General features: G+C 48.2%; 2 protein-coding genes and 1 long non-coding RNA gene across 23 annotated transcripts in view; 2 read left to right on the top strand and 1 right to left on the bottom strand.

The window, feature by feature from the left end:
• Rfx4 (regulatory factor X4) overlaps positions 1-15652 on the top strand; it is a 162596-nt gene extending 146944 nt beyond the window's left edge. For 8 of the 11 annotated variants that reach the window (XM_039080076.2, XM_039080073.2, XM_063264400.1 and 5 more), the window contains 3 exons: positions 3853-4015; positions 5536-5674; positions 14060-15652. In XM_039080076.2, the coding sequence (XP_038936004.1) occupies positions 3853-4015; positions 5536-5674; positions 14060-14332 (575 nt within the window). In that variant the 3' untranslated portion in view covers positions 14333-15652. The remainder of the gene's footprint in view (positions 1-3852; positions 4016-5535; positions 5675-14059) is intronic. The other 3 variants (XM_063264402.1, XM_063264401.1, XM_063264404.1) reach the window with 1 other exon arrangement.
• Positions 7049-26515, bottom strand: LOC134479647 (uncharacterized). The gene is made up of 3 exons (XR_010053190.1): positions 26376-26515; positions 10231-10329; positions 7049-9248 (listed from the first exon to the last, which is right to left on the bottom strand). It is a non-coding gene; the product is annotated as an uncharacterized LOC134479647 (long non-coding RNA).
• The window catches only part of Ric8b (RIC8 guanine nucleotide exchange factor B), a 93730-nt gene continuing 93383 nt past the window's right edge, over positions 26346-26692 (top strand). For 10 of the 11 annotated variants that reach the window (XR_010052969.1, XR_005486617.2, XR_005486618.2 and 7 more), the window contains exon 1: positions 26381-26516. Coding sequence is in view for 5 of the 11 variants with exons in the window: in XM_063263436.1 (XP_063119506.1) it covers positions 26433-26516 (84 nt within the window). In the remaining 6 variants the exon portion in view is untranslated. 11 annotated transcript variants of the gene reach the window in all.

The raw sequence follows: 26692 nt of genomic DNA, 5'->3' as shown, positions 1-26692 counted from the left end.
TGAAGGAACACCTTCAGAGCCTGCCCCACATGTGGCCCATATATATACAGCCACCCAATTAGACAAGATGGATGAAGCAAAGAAGTGCAGACCGACAGGAGCCGGATGTAGATCTCTCCTGAGAGACACAGCCAGAATACAGCAAATACAGAGGCGAATGCTAGCAGCAAACCACTGAACTGAGAATAGGACCCCCGTTGAAGGAATCAGAGAAAGAACTGGAAGAGCTTGAAGGGGCTCGAGACCCCATATGTACAACAATGCCAAGCAACCAGAGCTTCCAGGGACTAAGCCACTACCTAAAGACTATACATGGACTGACCCTGGACTCTGACCCCATAGGTAGCAGTGAATATCCTAGTAAGAGCACCAGTGGAACGGGAAGCCCTGGGTCCTGCTAAGACTGAACCCCCAGTGAACTAGACTGTTGGGGGGAGGGCGGCAATGGGGGGAGGGTTGGGAGGGGAACACCCATAAGGAAGGGGAGGGGAGAGGGGGATGTTTGCCCGGAAACCGGGAAAGGGAATAACACTCGAAATGTATATAAGAAATACTCAAGTTAAAAAAAAAAAAAAAAAAAAAAAAAAAGGACCTTCCGGGAGGGCTGGGGAGATGGCTCAGCAAACAGAGGTCGCTTCTGCTTAAGCCTGGCTATCTCAGTTCAATCCCTGGAGCCCATGTAGAGACAGAAGGAAAAAAAACAACTCCATTAAGTTATCCTCTAGGGGTTGGGGATTTAGCTCAGTGGTAGAGCGCTTGCCTAGCAAGCGCAAGGCCCTGGGTTCAGTCCCCAGCTCCGAAAAAAAAAAAGTTATCCTCTGACCCCCACATACAGGCAATGGCATGTTCCCCAACAATAATAGTAATTATCGTTGTGTTGTTGTTGTTGTTATTATTATTATTATTATATAAAAACAGAAAGGAGGGTAGGGGATGATTAAGTGTTGGCAAGGTCAGCTGCAGTGGCATGTATCTATGACCCCGAGCTAGGGAGGAGGCTATGGTGGATCTGTGGCTCACTTACAGGCCAGAGTAGCCGAATTCACAAGTTCCAGCTTCAGAGAGAGACCCTGTCTCAAAAGAGAGAAGAACCACCGAAGGCAGACACTTGGTGTTGACTGCGAGCCTCAGCCTCATCACGAATGCACACCCCCTACCCCCAAAACCCCACATGTGCACACATGCCATACACACAAAAACATGCTGGAACATCTGAACTCAGAGGAATAGATCCCGAGTTAGAAACCCACTGCCTGTCGTTTTTTTGTCACACATTACCTTAATTAATCCTTAGAGCAGTCTTGCAAGAAGAGACTCACCGTGTTTTACAGAGAATGAAGCAAAGGTTCGTAAGTTGTGAGAGGCTTGCCTAACACCAGCCTCAGGACTCAGAGCAGAGAGACACCCAGGCAAAGAGAGAGAAAGTTGATCTGGGCGCCATTGGCCACCCAAGTGCCCTGAGACCATGGGCAGGCCATTCAGCATCCTATGAAGCCCCTCTTCCTCAGCCAGTGCTGACACAGGAATGGTCTTAAAATCAAGATGAAGTCCACTGTGTGTGTGGGGTGGGGGGTGTTGACAACATGGAATAGGTTAGAGCACTTTCTTCATGAAGTCTGAAGGAAACTCCAGACTACTCATTCTGAGGATAGTGGGCACATGCTCCCCATCAGGAGGTTTCCTAGCTGCAGGCTTCCTTCCATCAGCAGATCCTGGGAAACTCAGAGGCAGGGTGAAGGCCATGTTAAGGAAGATGGGCATTCAGGAAATGCCGTTTCAGCTGATTCCTAATTGCACCTTTGTCTCCAGGTTGCTCTGTTTTCTTCTTCCGGGTTCATATTCTTGCATCTTCTGTGCTTCTACATCTTCCTTCCCTCCCTCCTTCCTTCCTTCCTTCCTTCCTTCCTTCCTTCCTTCCTTTCTTTCTTCCTTTTAAATTGTTTATAAAGCACTTAGCACTTAGCCCAAATGCCTGGCCTGTAATAGATGCCCAACAGAACAGAACTCCTTCTTATGTTGCTGAAGTGAAGTGTTGCCACATTATTAAAAAGGGCATTATCTATAATCCAAATTTGAATTCTCAGATTTGCACGTGTTCCTAGCACAAGACACTTAAAATAATAAAACACTACAGTTAAAAACAGGATTCTTTCCCTGCCTTCCTCATGGACCTTCCTTATCAGGTCTGTGCCATGCAAGCAACATGGAGCCAATCCACAGTCCAGCCCCTTTAGCCACCACGTCCATACAGCTGCTCCCTGCGCTATAAGTAAAGCCTTGGGGGAAAGACAGACTGAAGTCTAAGAAGAAGAAAATGCAAACCTTTCCTTTGTCTTTCTATTAGAGCCTTAAGGCAGAAATGGGCTTTTGCTGACAGCACAGGATTTGGTTTTATTTCATTTTTAAAATCTACTTTTATTTCACTTTATGCGTGTGGGTATTTTCCTTGCCTGTATGTGTACGTACCACATGTTTGCCTGGTACCCATGTAGGCCAGAAGAGGGAATTGGATGCACTGGGACTGAAGCTATGGCTGGTTGTAAGCTGCCATGTGGGTACATGGAATTGAACTCAGTTCCTCTAGAAGAAACAGCCAGTGCTCTGAACCACGGAGTCATTTCTTCAGCCCCTCTTTCATTTGATCTTAAAAATAGCATTTGTCAGGGCTGGAGAGATGGCTCAGTGGTTAAGAGCACTGACTGCTCTTCCAGAGGTCCTGAGTTCAATTCCCAGCAACCACACGGTGGCTCACAACCATCTGTAATGAGATCTGATGCCCTCTTCTGGTGTGTCTGAAGACAGCTACAGTGTATCCATATACATTAAATAAATAAGTCCTTTAAAAAAATAGCACTTGTCAACCAGTTCTCCCTCCCTCTCTCTGTGTACCCAAAAATGGACACTGAGTCCTGTTCCCTACACCATGTAAAAGAGGTGGGTTTCTGTTATCTTAATGCTTTAAAACTTATCAGAAATTAAGTTGTCCAACTTGTTAGCGCCTTAGAGAGCCTTTGTCAGGTCCTGTTACACACACGCACACACACACACACACACACACACACACACACACACACACACAGTCCTTAGCACTTTCAGGTATCCAATTAAAAGGCAATAAATGAATTAGTAATGTGCTTTGGACAGGCCACAGTCCAGGTCGCTGTCTAGCAGTCTTCAGTGGAGAGCTAGGTAGACAGCCCAGGGATCTACTTAAGTTGCTTAAAACAGTCTGCCGACTCTGTAACAACCATTGTCTTGAGCATGAAAAGCAGTGCTTTCCTGGGACACACTGTACCAGGCTTGGCATTCTTCATCTTCCTCTCTTCCCATCTTCCCTGTCCCCTTTCCCCTCTCGATTTTTTTTTAACTGTGTCTATCTGGACAGTACAGGGCAGACTGACATGCACCTGGCCTCATGGGATGGTTTTGCACTCTGGTGTGGGGGAGGGGATAGGTGGATCAAATCACATTCCTTCCAGAATGGGGAATTGCAGATTGAAGTACATTCAGAAGGACCCACCATGCACTGAAGGAGCTCACCCAGGCTGGGTTAGCAGGCAGCTTCTCTGGATTCATGTATAAAGACCGAATGGTTCGGGAGTTAGGAAGAGTGAAGATTCTAGGTGGCAGATACAGCAGGGGCAAAGGTTCTGGGGTGCCACAGATCGTTATGCTCTGGAGAAAATGATTCTATGTCTAGACTGGGAGCTGCCAGGTAGACTCTGGCAAGCTGAGCAGAACCAGAGAATGCCTGGTAACAATTCTGACTTTCAGCTTACGAGCAATGGGCAGCCATGTAGAGTTCTATGCACAAACTGTTAGCGACCAATGCAATGTAATCTGTCTCTGTAGGAGCAATGCAGTCATATACGTGGTCACTAACGTACACAGTGACGACAGCGGCTGGGTCGCCGGCTGAGAACTCCCAACAACTACCCTGTATGAGGAGCACCCACGTGCCTTCTTCCTCTGTCACACACAGGATACCAGTCTACTCCCACAGGGAGGAGCATGGGTAAGTGACTCAGAAGGATTCCGATAGTAGTGTTTCCTCAGAGGACAGGACAGGGGCTGTCTTCTGGTTAGTCTGCCTGCCTTAATCAGTGCTATCACCTCATAGATTCCCCATAATACACAGTGCAGAGGGATGAAAGAAAGGGTGAATGGCCTGTAGTTCCTCAAGGTCACACAGCTGGCAAACTATAGATCCTCAACTGAGCATGCCACGCTCCTAAGCCGAAACTCATCCCTCACTTGCCCTCCCAGCAGCAGCCTGTTAAGGCTCCACAGAATGTCCTTGTCTCTTTGGAGTCCATTTAGAGGTGGTCTACTCGCCTGTGGCATAGAGGTCTCTAGGGGACTGCTCCCAGGTTCAGGGAGTCCCTGAGGCTTCCAGGGGTGCTCTGTAACCTGGATCATTTGTTTCGCCCATCCATTCAACATTCATTCAACAGAGTTACCTGATCTTCAACAGCCCTTGGCACCAGGCTCTGCCTCTCAGGAGACACCAATTTCACTGTGTTCATTGAGCAGTGACTTGGAAAACACTCTTGATACTGAAGACATTCACTGCCACACAGTGCAGGGAGTCTCACCTGCGGCTATGCACAGGCCTGTGGCCTAGCTAGAGAAGCCCCAGAGTAGCTGGGACGCAGCGGCCTCTCAGACAACTCCCACACAGGTGGCCCAGCAGAAGGCTGGTAGATCAGTTTGTGCCCACAGTTCAGATCCCCAGGGATCTCCACGGGGCAGCCATTATTCCTAAAGGCATTCCTCTACACAATTATAATGCACTCTTAGGATTGGGTTTCAGATGTTTTCGGAATGTACGGGAACGGTAGCGTAGAGACCATGTGGCCACAGGTCCAGGTCTTTGCCAGGAAGACGTTATGATAAACAGTCACAACAGTAGCAGCCCGGGCACCTGTGTAACTCTTTGCGCATGTGCCATCGCCCGCACATGAGTTGTTCCAGGAGAACCCTGGGCAGCACTTCGCAGCTGTGAGAAATGGGGGCCGTGAGTAACTCCAGATTGGATTGCCAGGAAGTGGCAGAGCCTGGCTCAGACTCAGAGCAGTCTCTGATACCTGCTTTGCCTCACCATGCAACTCCCTCAGGTTTTCCCGCCACCACTCCGCAGAGGAAGCCTAAGGAATGCAGAAACACAAACACAAAGTCCAAAGCAAAACAAACAAAACCAAAACAAAGCCAAAAAAACCCTCCCTGTTCGATTTCAAGGTGTACAATGAGCTTTTGGCATGATGGGAGGAGAGCTTTCCATTGGAGTAATGTTTTAATCGGAGCCAGCTTCCGTTCCAAGAGTGCTGGGGGTCCGGGAAAATCAAACTGGGGTTCAAGACTCCCCACAGCAAGGCCAGCAGAGCAGAGACGATGGGAATCAAACAGAAGAAAAATTGGTGGAGTGGGGTGGGTCACAGAGGAGAAAAAGTAGTTGAGGCGACTTTTAAAAGGTGTCAAGCTGACTGTTCTTGGGCATTATGACTCATGCTACTCTTTGTGCTTGGTGCATTTTAGGTACACGGGAAGCTATAACTACGGGAGCTATGGCAACCAGCATCCTCACCCACTGCAGAACCAGTATCCAGCCCTGCCTCATGACACAGCCATCTCTGGGCCGCTCCACTACTCCCCTTACCACAGGAGCTCTGCCCAGGTGAGTGGGTGCATGTGGGGAGGTCTTGCTGGCTCAGAGTGGTTGGTGCCCAGTCAAACCAACTAACGACAGATAAGTCCACAGTGTAAGCACCCGTAGGTCCCAAGGACAGCCTGGCTCACTGCCCTCAAGTGAATGGCTTACTTTGGGCCCTTGTGATCACATGCCACTTTCCCTCATGCATCCAAACTGCTTGACTGTTCTCTTAAGTTCTCCACTGTCTTTGACCTCTCAGATGCCAGGATCCGACAAGCCATGCTTCTATTGGTCCTTTCTAGGTGGCTACTTGACATTGGGCCCCTGTCTCCTTTCCCAGGATTCCTTTCCCTCATGGCTTCCGTCAGGATCTCTACTTGACAGTTGGTTTCTTGGTTTTCCAAGTGGGTGTGGGTCTGGCCCACACAGAATCTTAGCCAGGAGCATCCTAAAGTGGACCCTCTCTTGATTACTTTCCCCCATCATCACTGCCTAGCAAACTGGGCCCTCTATGGTCAGCCTGAGATAAGGGACATAGAGGAAGAGCCTAGGTTACCCCTGTAGGGCACCCTAGTTAGTTATTGTGGACACCTGCCTATGTGTTGTCCCAAGCAGGGCTGATCACCAACTATATTCAATTGTTTGTTTTGTTTCGAGACAGGGTCTCTCTCTACATAGTCTGAGTTACCCTGGAACTTACTATGTAGACCAGGCTACCCTTAAACACACAGAGATCCACCTCGCTCTGCCTCCTGAGCGCTGGGGTTAAAAGTGTATGCCACCACACCCAGACTCAATTCTGTATTCTAAACTCTCTTCGTCATCCTGGCTGTCCTGCCTTAGGTCTCCGTGCCTAACCTAAATAATAACAGGGCCTTTATGACCTCTGTCTAATGCTTGCCCTGTCTGCAGCTGGAAGGGTCTTTTGGAAAGAAATAAAAACAAAACACTGACTCTGGCACTGGTTATCGTCGGGTGGGTTCATTTCCTCAGTTTCCTTCTCCATAGCTGGCTCCTTCCTGGCCAACCCACCCCCCTCTGCCCCTTTTGGAGTCATGGCAACTGCCCACATCTACTGCGTGCACCAACATCCCTGTCTGTGGAGACTGCTCCCCAAGCTGGGGCTCTTTCCTGCTTATCATCCACACAACATCTTACAGCCTTGTGAGTCTCTTGAGAGCATCCCCTTCCTTCCTCCAGGCCATTACCAAGTGCCTGCCACACTGAGCTTTCTCTTTCTGACACACTGCCCACACCCTGTTAGCCAGTGCCATCTTGATAATCTTAGACACTCTCCTGCTGCTTTCCCAAGCAGGTTTCTCTCTAACCCTGCAGGAGCCCTCAAGCTCCTTCACGGCAGAGATTAAGTCTATACCCCCAGGCCACAGTACACAAAACCCATCCAAAAGGTCAATTTATTTCTTCCAAATGCTGCAGCACACCAGGTTCTGTACAAAGCACTTTGCATACTCTGGAGAACCTCAGGAGAAGAGGAAACGAGACACAGGGTAACTTACATGGGGATTAGAACCCAGGAAGTGTGACTACTTTGGGGCTCCTGAGCACCACTGTCTCTCAGATGTGGCTCTTGCTGTGAATTCTTGGGGGTGGGGAAGGAAGTAGCTGTAGGCTGGACCAAAGGTTGGGGGAGGCTAAGCCTACTTTGCCTACTCTGAAGGTTGAGAAGCCACAGGTGGGTTTTGTGTCTAAGAGAGCTCTCAGGACCCCCATAGAACAAGCACAAAGGGAGTCTGGGGCCTCAGAGGACAAGGGCAGGAGGGAGGCTGTATGGAGGCTACATTGCATCAGCCACCAGATTTGCCAAGGGAGGTACTAAAGAGAATGTATCCACACTTCGAAGGCACTCAGGGTAAACAGCCCTCTGTTTTGATTTCCAAGAGGAGCCCTGGTTTAATCCCAAGACAAGCCAAGAAGTTGATTCTTCTAAGTCATCACCTGGGGCATTCATTAGCGTACTCTTGCCTGCGTCACAGAGATGCCAGCTCCTCAGGTGCCCCCTCTCCTGGGAGCAGAGTCTGTGCTTCTCGCTCTGACTCCCCTGAGTGACAGAGTTGCTGCCTGGGTCACACTCAGCACAGTCTAGGCACTCATTCATTCATTCACTCGCTCACTCCTTCCTTCCTCACGCGGTCGCTGAGCGCCTGCTTCGTGCAAGCGTAGCTGCAGCGTCCAGGACTACACAGTAGGGAGTGGGCAGAGTCCATGCACTGGGAGCATGTGCGCCCGCTGGAGACTGCATCTCCACGCCACTGCTTGGTCTTGTCCTCCCTCCTCTACTGCTTCATTCCCCAGGAAATTCAGGAGCTCCTTTTGGGAGGTGATATTTTTAAAACCCTTACCATAAAAAGAAGCCAAGTTACCCTCAAAGCCCACAGCGACCCTGTTGATTAAAGATAAGTCTGCTGTGTCCGCTTTGGAAGCCACAACGGTACCCAACTGGAGTCTTTATCATTCAATAGCTGGTCTTATAGAAGTTGGTCTTATTCACTCATTTTACATCCTGATTGCTGTTCCCCCCTCCTCCTGGCCTCCCCTCACACAGTTCCTCCCCTTATCTCCCCTTCTTTTCTCCTCTGAGGCCCTCCTGGGTATCCCCCAACCCTGGCACATCAAGTCTCTGCAGAGCTAGGAAGCCGTGTCTATCTAGATGAGGCCCAAGACAGCTTCTCCTCCATCTTGCCTTGTGGCTCTCAGACAAGGGCATTTGACAGCCTACCATCTGCAGCACACGTGTACACGCGCACACTGACAAACACACACTCACACACTCACACACATACACTCACACACACACATACACATGCACACTCACACACATACACACTCACACACATACACACATGCTCACACACATACACACACTCACACGCACACATACACACACTCACACGCACACATACACACACTCACACGCACACACACACGTGCGCGCACACACACACACCTTGTGGTTCATGGTTTCATTAGTCTCTATTTGTAAAGTGTGGTAAATTTAATTGTGTCATATCAGTGCCCATATTGGGTGAGGTCGGTATTGAAAATGTCCCTCGTCTAGAGAAGGTCCTGTCTGAAGACAAAGCTTCCTTTGTTTCATTTTCCCATTAAGATTGAAGGAACTTGCACCTTAGGCAATTTGAAATAGATGGGCCCATTTGTTCCCATAACAACCTCAGGAAGACGGCCTTTTTTCCCCAAGTTCTTAAAGATGAAGCTGCAGCCACAGAAAGCTGTGTGACCCAAGCCAGCAAAGAAGACGGGAGCACAGTTCTCCAACTCCCAGCCCAGCCCATGCCAGTGACCCAAAACCTCTGCCTAGAGATTGGCAAGAGTATTCTCAATACGTGCCCAATTGAGAGAGAGAGAGAGAGAGAGAGAGAGAGAGAGAGAGAGAGAGAGAGAGAGAGAGAGAGACATGCACATTCAAGTTCTTTGATTTACGGCTAAGTGTGCAAGGCTGAAACCCACTGTCGGCTTGCGTAGTCAGCCTCCCAGAGCAAAGGTGAAGCCGTTGCAGTCCCTGGTGAAGGAATGGCACACGTCACTGAAGTAGGTTCATGGGGATGAGGAGGAGGTAGGTCTAAATTGAAGAAAAATAGCAATTTTAAAGAAACGTACTTGGTTTTCAGCACAAAAGTGCCTGTAAGTCAAGATTGCAAATTAATATCTGTTAAGCTGGCTTGAAAGAACCGTATGTCCAAGGAAGGACTGTGGTCTTCACATGCCCCCCCCCCCGGCACTGCCACGATCAGAACCACCTGCGTTCCCTTGCTTGTCACAGAGGATATGCGCGTGCTTGATGGCAGTACTCGTTTGAGCAGCATGTGCTTGCTTATGGCCAACACAAAGGTAGACCTCCAGGCCGGCTTGAGTTCTCAGAACTGCCGAACCAGCGGAGAAATCCTGCTGTGCCCGTCAACCCCTGACCATGCAATCCTTACCCTGTTGGCAACCATAAAAGGGAACAGGGACCCACAAGTCATGTGATCAATCAACATCTATATGGCTAGGAACACACTCAGCTGAGACAGCAAAGCACCTCCTTATGCTCATCTGAGCGAGGATGGCATGGCCAGTGCCAGCTTCATCTGTCTGGCTCCAACCACACACAGCCAGTGCCACTGCCAAGTTTTCTTAGGCTATTCCACCTTGGGATGGCATCTTGGCCTGGAGTAAAGAAACACCACACACACACACACACACACACACACACACACACACACACACACACACAGCTAGGAAGACAGCCTAGTAAAGTTCTTGCTTTGTAAGCACAACGGCTTGAGTCTGTTCTTTAGAACCCATGGAAAAGAAAGCTAGATGTAGTAGAATGTGTTTCTAACACCAGGGCTGGAGAGACAGAGACAGATGCCTGGGACTCGGGGACCCTGAGGAGTCAGCCTACTTTGTTAATTCCGGGCCGGTGAGAGACCCTGTCTCAAACAACAACAACAACGTAGACTGAACTACAAGAAAACACATGGGGCTGTTCTCTGGTTTAACACGCACAGGTACACACTTTCAGACACATGTCACATATGTACACATGCATGCTCACGTACCAACCAACTGTAACACTGCAAAGTCTCCGGGTGCAGCGCTGACTCCTCTGGTTCGAATCCCAGGCCTGCCTCTGATGAGTGCTGAGTTCCCTGATTCATCTGGAAAGGGAGACACATTATTAGACACTATGCAGCAACGCCTCAGAGGAAACAGTGGCCGAGACCAGGTAGTTAACCCAGGGTAGAACCAAGTCTGGCTCACAGGTCACAGTGTTTGCACTTACCATTCCTCATTGTCATCCGGTTACAGTAATCTTCGACTTTTCAGAATCTTACGGTCCATACGTGTTCTCCTCACTGAACTGGCTCTACCCAGGTCCTTCTGCTCACCTGCTCCAGCCCCAGGACCCAGTGAGACCTGGCTCTTAGTGATGTCCCAGGATATACTTGTCAGTGAAATGAACGACCTTGTTTGAGCACTGAGTTGTCATGTGGCCTCAAGCAGGCCACTGCCACCACTTGTAAAATAAGCACTGGGACCACCCAGTCAGCCGCCAAGGCTCTTCTGATCACTAAGAGAACACAGCCCTATGCCCCTCCAAATGGAGAACACTGGTAAAGGCCAACACACTTTGAAAACTTACAGCTCGGTTTCTAAGTGGCTTCTCATCAATTCATTTAATCTTGACCCTGAGCACTCAGCAGATGTGGACTGTCTGGCAAAGAGTTTTGGGGAGCCATGATCTCTTTTGGAAGAGGCGAGGAGGAAACCTGGGGGGGGGCAGTGCTTGGTGGGCCTTTGAGACAGTGAGAGCTGCCTTTCATAGGAAAATGGTTTGTGCTCCTGCCTCAGCCACCTTTCACCCTCTCTCAAGTGCGGAGCATGTGGTGAGAGGCAGGGATAAAGGGCTCACTCTGCCTTTGCATGTGCAGGAAAGTTGGCCCCTGGAGTGGGGAGTTGTGTCCCAAAATAGACTTCCTAATACAGTTCCAAAGAGGCCAAGAGTCAGTCACAACCAAGATGGACTTACAACATAGTCTCTAGATGACTACTTTAAACACCCCCCACCACACACACACACACACACACACACACACACACACAGAGAGAGAGAGAGAGAGAGAGAGAGAGAGAGAGAGAGAGAGAGAAGGAGACTGCTAACTTCCTGTCATAGGCTGTCCACAAAAGCTCCTTTATTCTGGCCTGAGTTCTCGATACCCCAGAGTTTGTACCCAGCATGCTTAAGGCCTTGCATGAAGCCAGATGTTAAGTGTGAAAGGTGAGGTGGATGCTACTGGACAGCCTCTCCACTTCCAGCAGACTACGTAGAAAGAAGTCTTCATTGGTCACATTAATCATTAGGCCCAGGCAGTAGGCACTTTGCCTATCTCGCCTCTCAATGGTCTCTTACACCAGGGGGTAAGTGGTCACTGACTCATTTGCAATTAGCTGACCTAATGGGACAGAATTTTCCATGCTGGTAACAGAATTGTATTGTCACACTGGAGATATTTTGAGCTAGTCTCATTTCCAGGCAATTGCTCTTTTGCATTGATGACACAACCTCTGGGCACAGCTGTGCTGTGAGGGTCCCTGCCTGATGAGACCCAACAACTACACTCTCTTGAGTTTGGTGGGAAGAGTTCCAAGTCCATACTGTGACATTTTACCTACCCAAGCCAAGGTCAGAGGGGACTGGGTCAGCATCCCAAGGCCTAGCTCTATGGAGGAGGAGGAAGAGGCATGATGAGGAAGAAGATGTATGTGGTTGGGAGTGGGAGGTAAGACCACTCAGATAGGTCAGTCAGACCGATAGGGGACATCTCACTACCCAGGTCTGGGTTTTCATGCTCTGTGACACTGGGCACAGTTTCTGCAATGTCTACAATATGCATTTAGATTCTACGTTCCTAAATGCCCCAGTGTATATTCACCAGATATGACTGGCATCTATCAGGTACCAACCTCTGCACCAAATTTTGGGAACATACACTGAACCCAACAGGGAGCATTTGAGTAGACGGCAGTGTGAAGAAAGCTGCCGGGCTGGAGGAGGTGGCGGCCTTTTGGCTGCTTGAGCGAGGATGTCCAGAAATGTCACAGTTAAGGAGCTGATGTCTGCGCTCAGAACTAAAGCATGGTGAAAAGGCACGTGTGCTGGGAACTGGGCAAAAGGCTAGTTTAGGAATTAATATATAGAAAGGGAGGAGCAGCTCATGTACCCCCTAGATAAAAAGTGAGACCTCTACACTAGCAGGAGGGGCCCAGAGTGACCTGCACTTGGGAGAGCATTGTGGGTGATTTCCTAATATCATCTTTTTAGTACACCTGGATCTTGGTTCTTTTCTTACTGGGGAACTATTTACAGGCCTGGGGGCCCTCCATACCTACACTCGAATAGTATCCTGTGGGTCCTCTCACGCTGCATGCACAGCACATGGGTCTGCACCACGGCTGCAGATCTGATTTGGGATTATGAAAGCCTTGGCATGCTGTCTGCAGTCTCCTTGGCAACAGCACTTGGTCCTTCTCCCTGGAGTTCCCAGACAGCTTCTACACCCTCTTTCTTAACTGTTCTTTTCTTGTGCGGCAGCGGCTGTCCTTTGCTGAGTAAGGCGTGTGGTCCTACCTGAGGGGAAAGCTCTCCCTGCTGCACCCGAGACCCCTCTCAGTGCTCTTCACATACTTCAACCCTCCCCTCTGTCTCCTGCTCTCCCCACCCCCCCGGAATCAGCTCCAAGAGGCAGAGGGGCTCCTTTGCCTGCCTCTGGGGAACAGCCAATGTTGTCACCAGCATCTTCTGCTGTCTAGGTTTCAGCCTGTCTGTCTCCCTCACAGGAGGCAGCCTCCCACCTAATCCCTTGGGGCTCCACTCTCCAACTGTCAGGGAAGACAGATGGGGAGCAGAAGAATTCACACACCCTCTCCTCCCCGCTGCCCTTGCCATCACTGTTCACTGCTCCTGTTCTCGTTGGCCCTGAGCTGAGCAAGGGCATCTTGGAGCTGACTGGCCTGCAAATGTCAGCTCTCAGAGGGACCCTTAGCTCCTCCCCTTCCTCCCTTCGGATCATCCTGACAGGGCCAGATTGCAGGGCTGACAGAAGGAAAGAAGGAGAGAGCAGCTCTCAGACTCGAGAGTCTTCCCTCCGTCTCCGCCGACACCTGTTCCTTGGTCTGACTCGCCCCCAAAGTACCCCTCTCCGCCTACCCCCAACCCCGTCTCTTCTTGACTCCTTCCTCTGTATTCGCACAAAGCCCGGTAATTTACCATTTCCTCCTCGCTTATATCCCAGGACTCCAGCAAATGTGAACCTAAAAGAAAGATGTTCCTTCAGTGACAGGCACTAATAATAACCTTTGAAGCTGCTGGCTTGCTTTCTCTTCCAAAGCCTGTTTTTAGGCTGCAGTTCATGATTGACTTCAGCTGTAAAATGCTATTTTTAATGTCATTGTGTTTTACCTGGGAGTGCTGTTCTCCTGGGTTGATAGAATAGGACTTGTCGCATCTCCATAGGGCATGGCAGAACTCACGCCCATGTGCAATCGCACTCCACTGGACACACTTGCTAGTGTGTCCGCACAAAGGCACACCCACCACCATCACCACCCGCCAACGCTCCCCCTCTGTATTCCTAGCTGGGGGTGGTCCTCCCTTTGGATTTGAGAATATCGCAGAGTGAAACAGCAGCCTGACTCTGGCTCTGAAGACCCTTATGACTTTCCCACTGACCGCTTCCTTGGACCAAAGTTTCCTCTGGCGCACTGACTCCTTGCCATCGACTCCCGCGAATACTCTCTTGAAGTGTTTTAGCTTAAATAAGATTGCTGTTGGGTGCATGTGACTTTGAGCTAACTTTGAGTTTGTGGACTTTCTTTCTCCTCCACAAGTACCCTTTCAATAGCCCCACTTCCAGGATGGAACCTTGTTTGATGAGCAGCACTCCCAGGCTACATCCTACCCCAGTCACTCCCCGCTGGCCAGAGGTGCCGACAGCCAACGCATGCTACACAAGCCCGTCTGTGCATTCCACGAGGTATGGAAACTCCAGTGACATGTACACCCCTCTGACCACGCGCAGGAATTCTGAGTACGAGCACATGCAACACTTTCCTGGCTTTGCTTACATCAACGGAGAGGCCTCCACTGGATGGGCTAAGTGACTGCTTTCATAGAAATCCATATTTAATATTAATAATTAATAATAATAATAAATCCAGTACCCACCCTCCAGAAGACTTTATCTCAATACATCATAACTTGCGGGCTGATCCTAAACATCCATTTGCCTAATGAACAAGAGGATGTTCACCATGGAATGAACACATTTTAGTTCAGAAAGAGGACCCACTACAAGTCAGTGGGATTGGGTCCCATAGCCAAGCCAGACTCGACTGGTTCTATAGAGCACTATCTTGGGCAGGCCGTTCTGTGCCTTCCTCCTCTGCTCCATGACCTTCATGGCAACCACTCCCTGTAGGGTACTTATTTTCTTGTTGACAAAGCTCTTTAGTCTTGAAGGATGGATACTGGAGCCAGAATCTGGTCTGTGTTCTTGGATGGGCACATGATTTACCAAGAGCATTCACCTGTCTGTCACGTCACTGTACAGTTACCAGCCCTCAGACATGTTCTCCATATCCCTACTTCCTGGTGACGTCATTACTACTTCCTGAAGTCCCCGGAAATTCCTGCAAATGCTAAGCTCCCCTAAGTTCCGCTTGCACCTGCCATAGTCCCTTCATGGCCTGGACTGTAAGCACTGTTTTTGAGGGACCGAAGAGGCCTGTTATATATTGCCTTTAGTTGATTAATGTCTGTAGGGACCAGTTCTTCTATGTACAAGGATTTGTCCTGAGTTTGCACAATGGCTAGCATCAGCAAAAGGCAGGAGAGGGTTTTCTTAAGTTCTGTGAGAAATGTGGATTTATGGCACTAAAAACTGTCCTCCGCTGTGTTACTTTGTGAAGCTGGATGGATCAAACTTTCACTTAGCAAGCACCAAGTGTGAAAACAACTGTCTGGTTTCTTCATAAGACTAGAATACTTTCCGACACTTTGCTAGAAAAAAAATTCAAAGCGGTGCCTTTGAGTCTATACTATACTGTGTATGTGTGGAAATAAAAAATGTATTGTACTTTGGGAAATTTTTTCTTAGGTATTTTTTTGTCAGATTTGTAGCTATTTGTGGTTTGTTAGAGATTAACATAGGTTTTCCTTCTGTATTATAAGATGCACCAAGCAATTATGGTGGACCTATTACCCTATGGGTAAGAAATAAATGGAAATATGACACCGGATGTTTTAGCAAATGTTCTGTAAATAAAATGTTTGATCACACCACCCAGTGTGATAATCATGTCTACAGCTAAAATGGAAATAGTTTTATCTGTACAGTTGTGCAAGATATGGATGGTTTCACTATCTGTACAGTTGTGCAAGATATGAATGGTTTCACACTCAAATAAAAAGGATTGAAGTGACCAGCTTCCGTTTTTCATTCACACTTGATAATGCCGGGTATGTGTCTCCAATTTGAATAACATTCTTAAATTCTTGGGGAATGAGTAGTAAGTAGAACAAAACTAAAAAGGCTTGCTGGATGTGATGGTATATGTCCGGGATCCCAGCACGCAGAAGACTGAAAGTGGAGAATAGTGAGTTCAAGGCCAGCCTGTGTCCTGTCTCAAAAAAATAAAAGCTGGTCAGCCAGCCAGCAACAAAAGCCTTGAATGGCTGTATGGTTTTGTCACTCGGTTCCCTACCAACTTGTCCTGACCAATGCTGATGGGGTGAGCATGGATGAAGGTTTGTAGATCCGGGATCCGCCCTGTGTTTGTCTGCCGGCTTCTCTCAGTAAAGGTGAAAGGCCTTTCAGCTCTTCCTCGGTACCAGCATCAGGAAGCGTCCCCTGCACTTAGCTCACGATGCTTTCATGATCATGGGATGTGAAGATATTTCGAGTGCATTGCTTTAACGGAGAATAAACAGAGCAGTAACATCACTGAGTTCCTAACGAGAATCAAGTTCTCCTCCAGCACAGTGTTTCGATTCTGTGGCTGAAGGGAGCAGGATGGGGGTGGGGGGGAGGAAGGTTTCATTTTGCCCAGATGTTAAGGACCTAGCAGCTAAGAGAGATTCAGAGGCACAGATCTGCAGAAGCCTGTGCAGCAGTGACTATGTGAAGGTATGAGAATGTGACAGCTTAATCTGCATTCTGAAAGATTTCTTTTTAAAGCCAAGCCCGTGCATGCTATTACATAACATGTTTATACCTGCGAGCTGACTTTAAGATGGAAATTATTTATGTTATACATAGCCTCCCCTTAAATGTATTCAGCCGTGCTAGTCTACCAAAAAAAAAAAAAAAAATGCACATAGATGTTGGATCTCATTCTCCCACGGTAAATTGGTTTGACCTTTTGTCCACAATCCATTAGCTTTAAATGATGAAAGCAAGAGAAAGGATGAAGGAAAATCTGACTTTAGCCACCGTTGAGAATAGCCAGCCTTCCTGGCCTCTCAGACTTCAAAGTAAGCGCTGTCTCAAGAAGGTGTGGTGAAGTCTGACCTTTATCTCAACAGTACAAAAACAAAAACAAAAATCCACAAAGCAACAACAAGCCCAAGTCATTATCAGATCCTCTCGCCAGGTAACAAGATAAACAATGCCCGTTTACAAATACCAGGCAAAGCTCAATTGCTGCCACACAGGGCTTTAGGTGAAACTCATCACTGTTAACAAGAACCTGAGGCCAAGAGACAGACAAGGGGCTCTGCGCAACCTTTCCCAGGGAGCAAACCTTCTCTGGTGCCCTCACGACACAACCAGGGATGAGTGGTCCCAGCAAAGATGCAGCTTAAGAAGGGGGCTGGTGGGCATACAGCATCCTCTCCAGTGCTTGGGGGAACCCGTCTCTAGGAGCTAAGAGCACGATCTGTGTTCCCAACTGTTCTAAAACCTTCACCTTAAAAGATGGGGAGGCTCTGACTAGGGAAGGAAACAGCTGTTGTGGGGCAGGACCCAATACACCCGCTCTTTCTGGTGGTTCCCCTCTGGTCACCAGAGTGAGGATGGGGAAGGCTGGTAACTGGGAGTGGGGCCAGTCACTTGTCAGAGAAAAACAGAAGAGCTTTTTGGCAATGGGACTTTCTCTTGAAAGGGCCTCTGACAGCTTGAGACTGGCTGAAGTCACGACCGTCAGCCAGGACGGCTCACCCACGTCGCAGCCCGGTGACACCCTTAGCGTTTGTCCTGCTGTGCTGTGCCAGACCTGTAATCATCCCAGATCTAGATAGGAAGGGAACGTGTGGCCCCTCAGAGACCACAACCCTTACAGATCCAGGATGTCTGCCATTGAGTAAGCCCAACCATGGGATTAAAGGCCCAAATCATTCGGGTAGCCATTGCGTCACCACCATATGACCTTGGGTCAATTACCTCCTATCCCGGGCCTGAAGCAGGCATGTTACATGACACCGAGATTTCAGATCGTTGTGTTTATGCTGAAAAAGCAAGGCCTTTGGGAGTGAACAAGTCAAGCTAGATTAGCTGCTGGGCAGTGATTCAAGAAGGCAGTCGCAGGGAGAAGATACGGGCTTCTCCAGCTGGTGCCAACACACAGATTGAGGTCCATGCCTGCAAGCACAGCTGGTACACCTGCCCATCACCTCCAAAGACCCCACGACTGCCTCCTGTCCAACCCTACCCTCCCTCTTCCTCCCACCAGCAATCTTTTGCAATTTCCCCTCTGTTCAGAACTGGCTTTAGATCTATCAAAATGGCTGCCGTGAAGCTGGAGATGGATGGCAGGGGTGGGGGCTCAGGTCTCAGTTCCTCTCATTGGCAGATGGCAAGATTTTAGAATGGTAGATGGGGGCCGGGGGGGGGGGGGCTTGATTCTTGTTAAAAGGGGAAAGGAAGGAGTCGTCACGGGTCTCCCAGAGGAAAGCTCCCTGAAATTGAATAAGATTTGTCGAGATCTGAATAAACGGCTCAAATATGGAAATCATCAGAAGCTTAAAAAACATAAAAGAGGTAAATTCTTATTGGCTTCTTAACGTGAAGCAGTGGCAAAGGAGCCAAATCTTGGTCCCACCAAAGACAGGATGTAGCAGGGACATTCCTTTCTAGAAAGGATGTGACTTAGTGTGTCAGTGGATGTACTACTGTGACAGAGGCACTGCACCTCGAAGCTCTAAGATTCAGGGACCTACTTCACATGGTTCCTTTCTTTCTTTCTTCCTTCCTTTCCCTCCCCTCCCTTCCCTTCCCCTTTCCCCTTCCTTCCTTCCTTCCTTTTTTCTTTCCGTTCCCTCCCCTCCCTTCCCTTCTCCCTTCTCCCTTCTCCCTTCTCCCTCCCTCCCTCCCTCTCTCCTTCCCCTCCTTCCTTTTCTTTCCCTACAGCCTACACTGTACTGGTTTCCTTAGCAGACTAACTGTCCCCTCTTTGCTACTGCCCTGCTCCCCATCCACACCACCCTGTCACTTTCCATTACTCTTTTAACCTAGGCTGCCTCAGCTTGGCTTCCTTGGCAATCTCCCAGGCTCGGCCAGCCTGGACACTGTCCTTGGGGATTCCTCTTGTTCCTCGGAGGTCAGAGCCTTTTGTGCTTTGCTAACCTCCTTCCCGAGCTCTTTCCCACTCTCTTCCTGTACCCCAGAACCCCCTCCCAATCCTACCACCCCCACATTTTGCTGCTGCCGGTGTAGGTGGGGCAGAAGACGTGGGCCTCCAGAGTTAGTTAAGAGCTGTTGCTAGGAAGGGAGTGTGGGTGATGAGAGGGGGTGGGCGGGAGAAATAGGACTCCCCAGTCTTCCACCCCCTTTCTCATTAGAAACGCTTCAAGAGCTAACACCAGCTCTTTGAGATCTATTATGGAAAAAAAAAATCAGGTCTGACCATGACAGCAGGGGTGAGAAAAATCAGTCTCAGAAACAGCTGCACGACCAATGGACGGTATTTATAATGGTCTCATGGGAAGGCCTGAGAAAAGCTGGAGGTAAGTTCATTCTCAAAAAACTGCCAAACCGTGCCCCTCTGAAGGTTGGTATCTAAGACGTCCTGGCATGAGCCTAACCTGGAATAGAACAATCACGGGTGGTCTCGGACAGCTCTGAAACACACCTATCCTATTGCTTGGGGTCTGCTAGGTACCAGGCAAATCAGACATCCACGTTATCACTTCCCTGCCTGGCAGTGGTTTCCACACTTGATTTCACCCCCTTGTTCAAGGGCGCACAGCTTAAAGGGCAGCACTGTGATCTGGACACTACCCCCAGGTCCATCCGGGCTCTCTCTCCTACAGCACACGGCCTCCTTCCTGTCTCCCTTTGTTCCTATACCACCCTACCCCATTGCTCTTCTCTAAGAAGCTTTGCAGCTTCTAAATCAAGCTTGACCGGGGTAATACGACCTACTGGGCCCCGACCGACCGACCCACATTCAGGAGTTCTGGGAAACTATGCTCATTAAACGAAGGCAGTTCCTAAACCGGACTCCAGCTCTTCCCTTCCACCCGAGGTGACACTGTACAAGAATGGCAGCTTTTCCGCCATCATTTTCCAAGGAATGCAAGCATGGCCAATACAGGAGCAAGGGCCAGGATATGGTTATTCTACAAAGAGATAGGCAGAAAGGAAATCAATAATGTTTTGTTTTGTTTTTTTAAAGCAGGTCTCAGGGGGATTTTTATTACTTAAAAAAAAAAAAAAGCGCCACAGGGAAGGAACTATGAGCCAACATTCACTAGAATGAAGTCATTGGGGTGTGGGGGGAAGTGGGAGAGGGCTCTGCTACCTCTTGCTGTTAAGGTCACTACCCTTTGACAGAGGTGGCCTCTGACCTCCGCAACCCTACAATTCTATTTTGACTGATCCTGAAACCCATGAAATTCAGATGTAGGCCCTGCCCAGAAGTTGAGATAAAGCTGGCTAATATGGGAAAAGCTCCCGCTATGTGCCCCCGGCTGAAAGGAGCTGGCAGTTCTTTGGCCAGGGATGCAATTTATTCTGTCCTGCTCCCTTTCAGGGCGATGCTAATCCTTCATAGGCAACTGGAGGGGACGACTTAAGTGTGTTGGTGATGAATGACAATAATCCTTTGTCCACCACTGCCTCCTCCTAGGTTTGGACCTTAAGAGTTTAATCAAATGTTGGTAAGTAAATTAATGCTTTACTGCAAAAGGAGGCGCTGGGAAGAAGGGTTTGGGAGAATATATTTCCTCTGACATGTGAATTTCAATACCCTTAATTGCAAAGGCGTTGGTTTGAAGGGGTGTTCAAAGAGTGCTTTAGGCCCCTTATTTACACACACACATACACACACACACACACACACACACACACACACACACACACACACACACACACACAGACACACAGAGGCAGGGTCACTGTCTCAAACCCGTACAGCAGCACGTAGTATTAAAGAAGCTAGTGACTTTAAAGCCATGCAAAGCAAGCAGTATGTTAGGATTCTCTTTCTTTAAGAAATAAATAGGGGCTGGGGATTTAGCTCAGTGGTAGAGCGCTTACCTAGGAAGCGCAAGGCCCTGGGTTCGGTCCCCAGCTCCGAAAAAAAGAAAAAAAAAAAAGAAATAAATAAAGCAGCAGGGCTGTGCAGACCCAGCAGTGGGTGCCCTTCTCAGCACCAACCTCAGGCAGCTCACGACTGCCTGAGGCCCCCAGCTCCAGTGGATCCAACGCCTCATCCGTAGGTATCTGTATGCACACATGCCCACCCACTATACTCATACACATAATTAAAAATTACAGAAGTAGCAAAACAAAACAAAACACAAAAACAACCAGGAAACACAATCTTAATCCTGGAGATTCAGTATCTTTTTAAGCACATCCTCCTCTCGCTTCGGTCCAGCTAATACTGGGCATGGTCGCTCCATGCCAAGTCCTATGTGCTGGCCACGCCGACAGCTATCTCGTTTAACCCTTAAAACATTCCACAAAAGAGGTCTAATTGTTTTCATTGAAGCTGAGCAAATCAACTTCCCAGGAGTGTGAGCGATGGCCTGAATGCCCAAAGACAGAGTGAGCATTCCCGAAGGCCTTTAGGCTTTCGGGTTTTCGGTTGCTCTTGAGAAGGGTGTCAAGGCCTTTGACAAACTCTCCGTTTTCTGAGAATCACACAGCCAGTCACACAGCCAGTTGGAAGTGAAGACTTGGTTTTCCATCTCCCAGTCTATTTGTCGACCGACAGTTCTGCGCTGTCACCCCAAGGGCTGCATTTTTCCCAAGAGGAATGTGTATGGGATTCCAAGTCAAGAAGCTGCAAATGGAGCTGACCAACCTTCCAGAACTTGGGTAAATAGAAACTCCTGAAGGGCAGGGCCCCTTTCCTGTGCTAATGTGAAAACCTATTGTACAGAGTCGGTGTAGATCAATATAGTTGTATTTGCCATTGACTATGGTACAGGCTCACGTGAACAGATTACTGAGGCTGAGTGCCTATCATACACTCTCGGTGGTAGGTGCCACCACATGTGGATGTCAGAGGACCTCCTGATGAGTTGCTTCTCTCCTCCATGCTGTGGGATCTTGGGATCAGGTGTCAGACTTGGCGTTTCTTCCAGCACTTAAGTCTCACCAAGATTTTCTATAGCAAACCTCCCCCAACAAAGCTTTTCTGATTACCCCTTTACCCACTATTTCTTTTGATTTGTACAGGAATTGCATTCAATGTCCTCCTCCTCATTAATAAGAACTCATTATCTGTTTGGTTGCTTCTTATATCCACTAAGGATGGCGTCAATGGTTTCTACTGGTCTTTATTTCGTGGTGACGTCTAATATAAGGTGATGCTTCCAAAAAGAAAATGGAAAATATTTGTCAAGGGAGCAAACTATACTAATTAACTTGCTTTGAAAGGGTGACTTCATTCTTTATTAAAAAATAAAATAAAGAGAACTCATTTTGCCAGATCATCTCAAAAAAAAAAAAACAAAAAACAACAAAACCCAAAACAACAACAAAAAAACTTTACATGCACAGGGTTTTAGGAGGCTACCCCAAAACTAGTTCACTGGGTGATCTTCCAAAAATATCCACTGGCTGGTGTTTTTAATGCTAACTGCTGTTTAAATCCACTGGGATGTTATTGAAAAGCTCAGTACCCAAGCTTCTGCATAGGTAGACGGAGTCAATCTTCTCTAGTGCGTCCACACAACGATGTGCACCAAACAGACAGGTAATTTCCACAAAAACTTCTCATGCATATGCATATGAAATGCAAATGTGGTTTCCCTTTAGAATCACAGGACTTTCCATTTGTTTGTTTGTTTTAGTACTAACATCTAAAATAAGACCCAGGTCAATCCTGGTTGCTGAAATTGAAGACCCCGGGTGAAGAGAAGGCTAAGTGGCTGCCCCACACAGGAAGGTCCTATCTTGAATGAACGGAATTTTCTGAACTCCCATTCTGGAACGACAGAATTGTTTGTTTTTTAAATTTCTGTCTCTGAGGAATAGGGACAAAAACTATGACAGGTAGTGTGGAAGAGTTGGATTTTAAGAACTGTCAGTGCCCGGAGCTCTTTATAAGACTTTCAGTTTGCCACTTTTCAAATGCCCCATTGCCATGACAAGAGAAAATTCTACAGCAGGTTATATCATAGTCCAAAACAAACAAACAAACATCCAAAAAACCACCACCATCCAAAACAGAACAAAACAACCTTGTATGTATTTATAGGCCTTTTGATTCTGATCCTGATACCAGAATATAGAGCACATTCGTCCCCAAGATATTCTGTTTTCCAGCAGATTTGTTCATCTATGACCAAAGATAATAAATGCCCCAAACTTCGATTTTCTTTATATACGTAAGAAAAGGTAGTGTCTATTCTACTGACCTTACTTTTTTCAGTTACTGTAAAGGTTAAGTCAGATAATTTATGTGGAAGTATTTTGAAGCTAGGGAAGCACTATACATTCATATGCACAGAGGAATTGTATGAGTATCTCTCAAGAGTGATGGCTTTTCGCTATTTTCTACATCCATTTCTGAAATGCTAATTCCTTAATACCATGCCACCTACACAGTAAGGGAAACTGGGTTTAGTGCCAGCAAGACTTTCCAGTCATTGGAGTATAACATAACCAATAGCTAGGGAAGTCAAGTCATCTAGGGGCTTAGTCTAGGCTCAAGTCCCAGAGTCTGACTTTGGATGAGTCACTTAACTCTTCTGTGACTAGAGTCTCGTCAGGGGTGAAAGAGTGACCCCTCTCTCAAAGACATTCTGATTCATAAACATCAGATATAAACAATTAAGATCATTAAAAAAACAATTTCATAAGCTCTTAATTCATTCAACCCCACACTTTTCCTTTTTAGAAATACAGAGTTAGGGCCTAAAACTATAGCCTATTTCTGCTATACAGACATTTCAAAGTTGTGTAAGAGCCCTCGTGTTTTTAAAGAAAAATATCTTTACTGGAATACTTTCTACTTATTCTCTTCAGGAGGCCTTGACTACGGTACTGTATGGTTTTATGTCAATTTGACACAAGGTAAGGTCATCAGAGAGGAAGGAGCCTCAGTTGAGAAAGATGTCTCAGTAAGATCCTGCGGGCATTTTCTAAATTAGTGATCAATGGGGAGGTCCTGTCCCATTGTGGGTGGTTCCATCCCTGGGCTGGTAGGCCTGGGTTTTATAAGTGGGCTGAGCATAAAGCAAGTCACAAGCAGCCTCCCTTCATGGCCTCTGCATCAGCTCCGGCCTCCTGACTTCCTTTGGTGATGAACAGTGGTGTGGAAGTGTAAGCTGAATAAACCCTTTCCTCACCAGCTTGCTTCTTGGTCATGATGTTTCGTTGCAGCACTAGAAGCCCTATGACCACCCCCACATAGATAATTGCCTAACTAGGACTTCATGAAGTATTGGACGGATTTCAGTTAGATTCCAGTTGCTCTCTATAAAATGAGAACAGTGCCTTTGCCAACGATACATTCGGTGTTGTTTCAGGGACTTAAACTCTTACACCTATTAAAGTCGGGAAGTAAAGGTTTTGTAAACTTAAAGAATTGCTATATATTCTACTGTTAGGGTTGTAGTTTACATGACCTTTCTTAGTATTCTATTTTGGGAGTCATATTAAAATCTTTCTGGCCTAAATTATCACAGATATAGCATCCATCTTTTTACATACGTTAGATGCCTGGGCCTTTTTGTTAAAGGCTTGGTCCCCAATCCACGACACTGTTGGGAAGTGAGACCTTTAAGATCTAAGCCAAGAAGAGTTAGGTCCACAGCAGCATGCTAGGGGAGGGAGTATTGGGCCCTGGCTCCTTCCGGTTCTTTGTCACGAAGTGAGCAGTTTCTTCTGCCCTGCCCTGCCAGGGAACCATGAACCACGGACAGAACCAAACAAATCTTACCTTTTATCGATTGGCTTCAGCATCTGTCTCAATAACAAAACACAAAACACAAAACGCAAACCACAACCACCTCCTGCTCTTCGACGACTGTTGAACTGCATGTTCAAGCAAATACTGGCTTCATGAAAATTATAATTGTCAGAAAGTCCAAGCCGAGTGGCCTTAGCTACTATATTGTTTAACTCGAAATCTCCCCAGATCTACTACGGTATAACAGAAGCACAAGAAGATGGGTAAACACTTGCCCCTCTCTCCTTGCTCTTCAGCAAAGCTTAAGAGGCCCACAGGGAAGGCAATGGCGAGGATTACTTGAGGGTAAAACACTTGGAAATTTCTTGGAGAATCTCTCTATTCTCTACGAAAGAGTCTGGGAGTGCAGAACAGGCTCCAAGTCTAAACTTAATTTAAAAACTATGCATTTTAATTTTTCACGACTGCTCATTTTAAAACAAGGACAGCGGGGTCGTTCATGGCGATGTTCACAAGAACAGACCACTTAGTGTGGTTGAGACTTGCTGTGGGAACCATTGCAGCCACACTGTTATTTGTGCCCAGCAATGCACGAATTCTCAAATATTTGATTTTTTGAGAAATTGAACGAACCCAGATGAATCGTAAGTGGCCGGCACAGAACTAACACTTGGAGAATATGCGCCTTCATCACCACTGACTCCATTGCTACTCCAGTTGTGTGATATTTACGGGTGGTTGGAGGGAGGCTGGGAACAACCTGGATTCAAATCTCAACTTTCTCAATTACTGAGTGCAGTAATTTCCCTGGGTTCAAATCCCAGGCATGCCTCTGATTAGTTCTGAGTTTCAACGTATTCATCTGGAAACTAGAACTAAATTATAATATAATATATACCACACACACATTGCCAAATTTCTTTATCTGTTGTGGTTCCTTAGGGTTCCACAAAGAACAGTGTTCAATTTCCCATGTTGTTGTAGCCTAGTGCATAACGACTGCAACCGGGTGAAGAGGGTGCGCATTCCAGAGAGGGAAACCGCTAACTGAGCATAGAGGGAACTCAACCTGGCGCTTGACAGCCACTACCAAGGGCCGGCCGTTTCGCCAGCGTCAGTAAGTCCAACCAGCCACGTCTGGTGCAGGTCAGCAAAAGGAAAAATGAAGAAGAAAAAAAAAAAAAAAAAAAAAAAAAAAACCAGCCAAAACCCAGTTTAGACCCTCCCACTAACGAAGGGTCCCTCCGCCTTTGGCCCCGGGCGGTCGCAGGACTCTGGTTTCCGGCCTTCAGGGAACTACATTTTCCAGCATGCCTTTTGGAAAGCGGAAAAATCTTTCGCACTGGTTGACTACCAATTCCGGCCTGCTGTTCGGTTCCCTAATAACTCCGATGACAGCGTGGGATGACCCCGTTGCACGTCGGGAATTGTAGTTTAGTAGCGGTAGGCTCGCAGATGGGCGGGGAGCAGCCCGCCAGTTCTCGTCCGCTAAAGGGGAATGATTCATAGAGTGTTAGGAGAGACAGGTCTGCTCGTGAAAGCCCGCTGCGAAGCCGAACTCTTCTCCAAGGCTGGTAGACCGAGGGGAGTAGGCACGGCTTGGGCCTGACTCAGTCTCTGGTGGCTCGTCAGGCCTCCACTAAGCCTTGGGCCTTGTCGGGGGAGGCCTCTAGGCGCCCGTTGCTGGGGGAGCGGTGACGTCGCGGGGTGAAAGTTGAGGGGCGGTGACGTAGGGCCTGCCCGGGCGGAGGCTGGCGGGTTGGAGACTGGAGGGAGGGAGGGAAGGAGGGAAGGAAGGAAGCTGGGAAGGAGCGAGGTAGCGGGGGCGCGAGGCGTTTACCTGGGAGGCAGCGGCTGGGGCGCGCACAGCGGCTGCGGCTCCCCCGCACCTGCGGCCATGGATGAAGAGCGCGCCCTCTACATCGTCCGGGCCGGCGAGGCGGGGGCTATCGAGCGGGTCCTGAGAGATTACAGCGACAAGGTAAAGAGCTCTGGCCCCGGGAGTTCGCTGTCTCGCCCCCGGGCCGCCCTCGGGGCTTGCACTTCGCATCTTCCCCACCCCCTTCATTCCGGGGATGCGCATTGCTCTCCCCCGAAAACGTTTCCGGCTTGGGCATGCGTGTTCGTGCCCCCAGCCTTTCCCACCCGTTCATCCTA

The sequence above is a fragment of the Rattus norvegicus genome, chromosome 7 (genome assembly GCF_036323735.1).
Source record: "Rattus norvegicus strain BN/NHsdMcwi chromosome 7, GRCr8, whole genome shotgun sequence".
Taxonomy (NCBI): Eukaryota; Metazoa; Chordata; class Mammalia; order Rodentia; family Muridae; genus Rattus; species Rattus norvegicus.
Note: the sequence above shows the minus strand (reverse complement) of the source record. Positions and strands in the feature narration are given on the sequence as shown.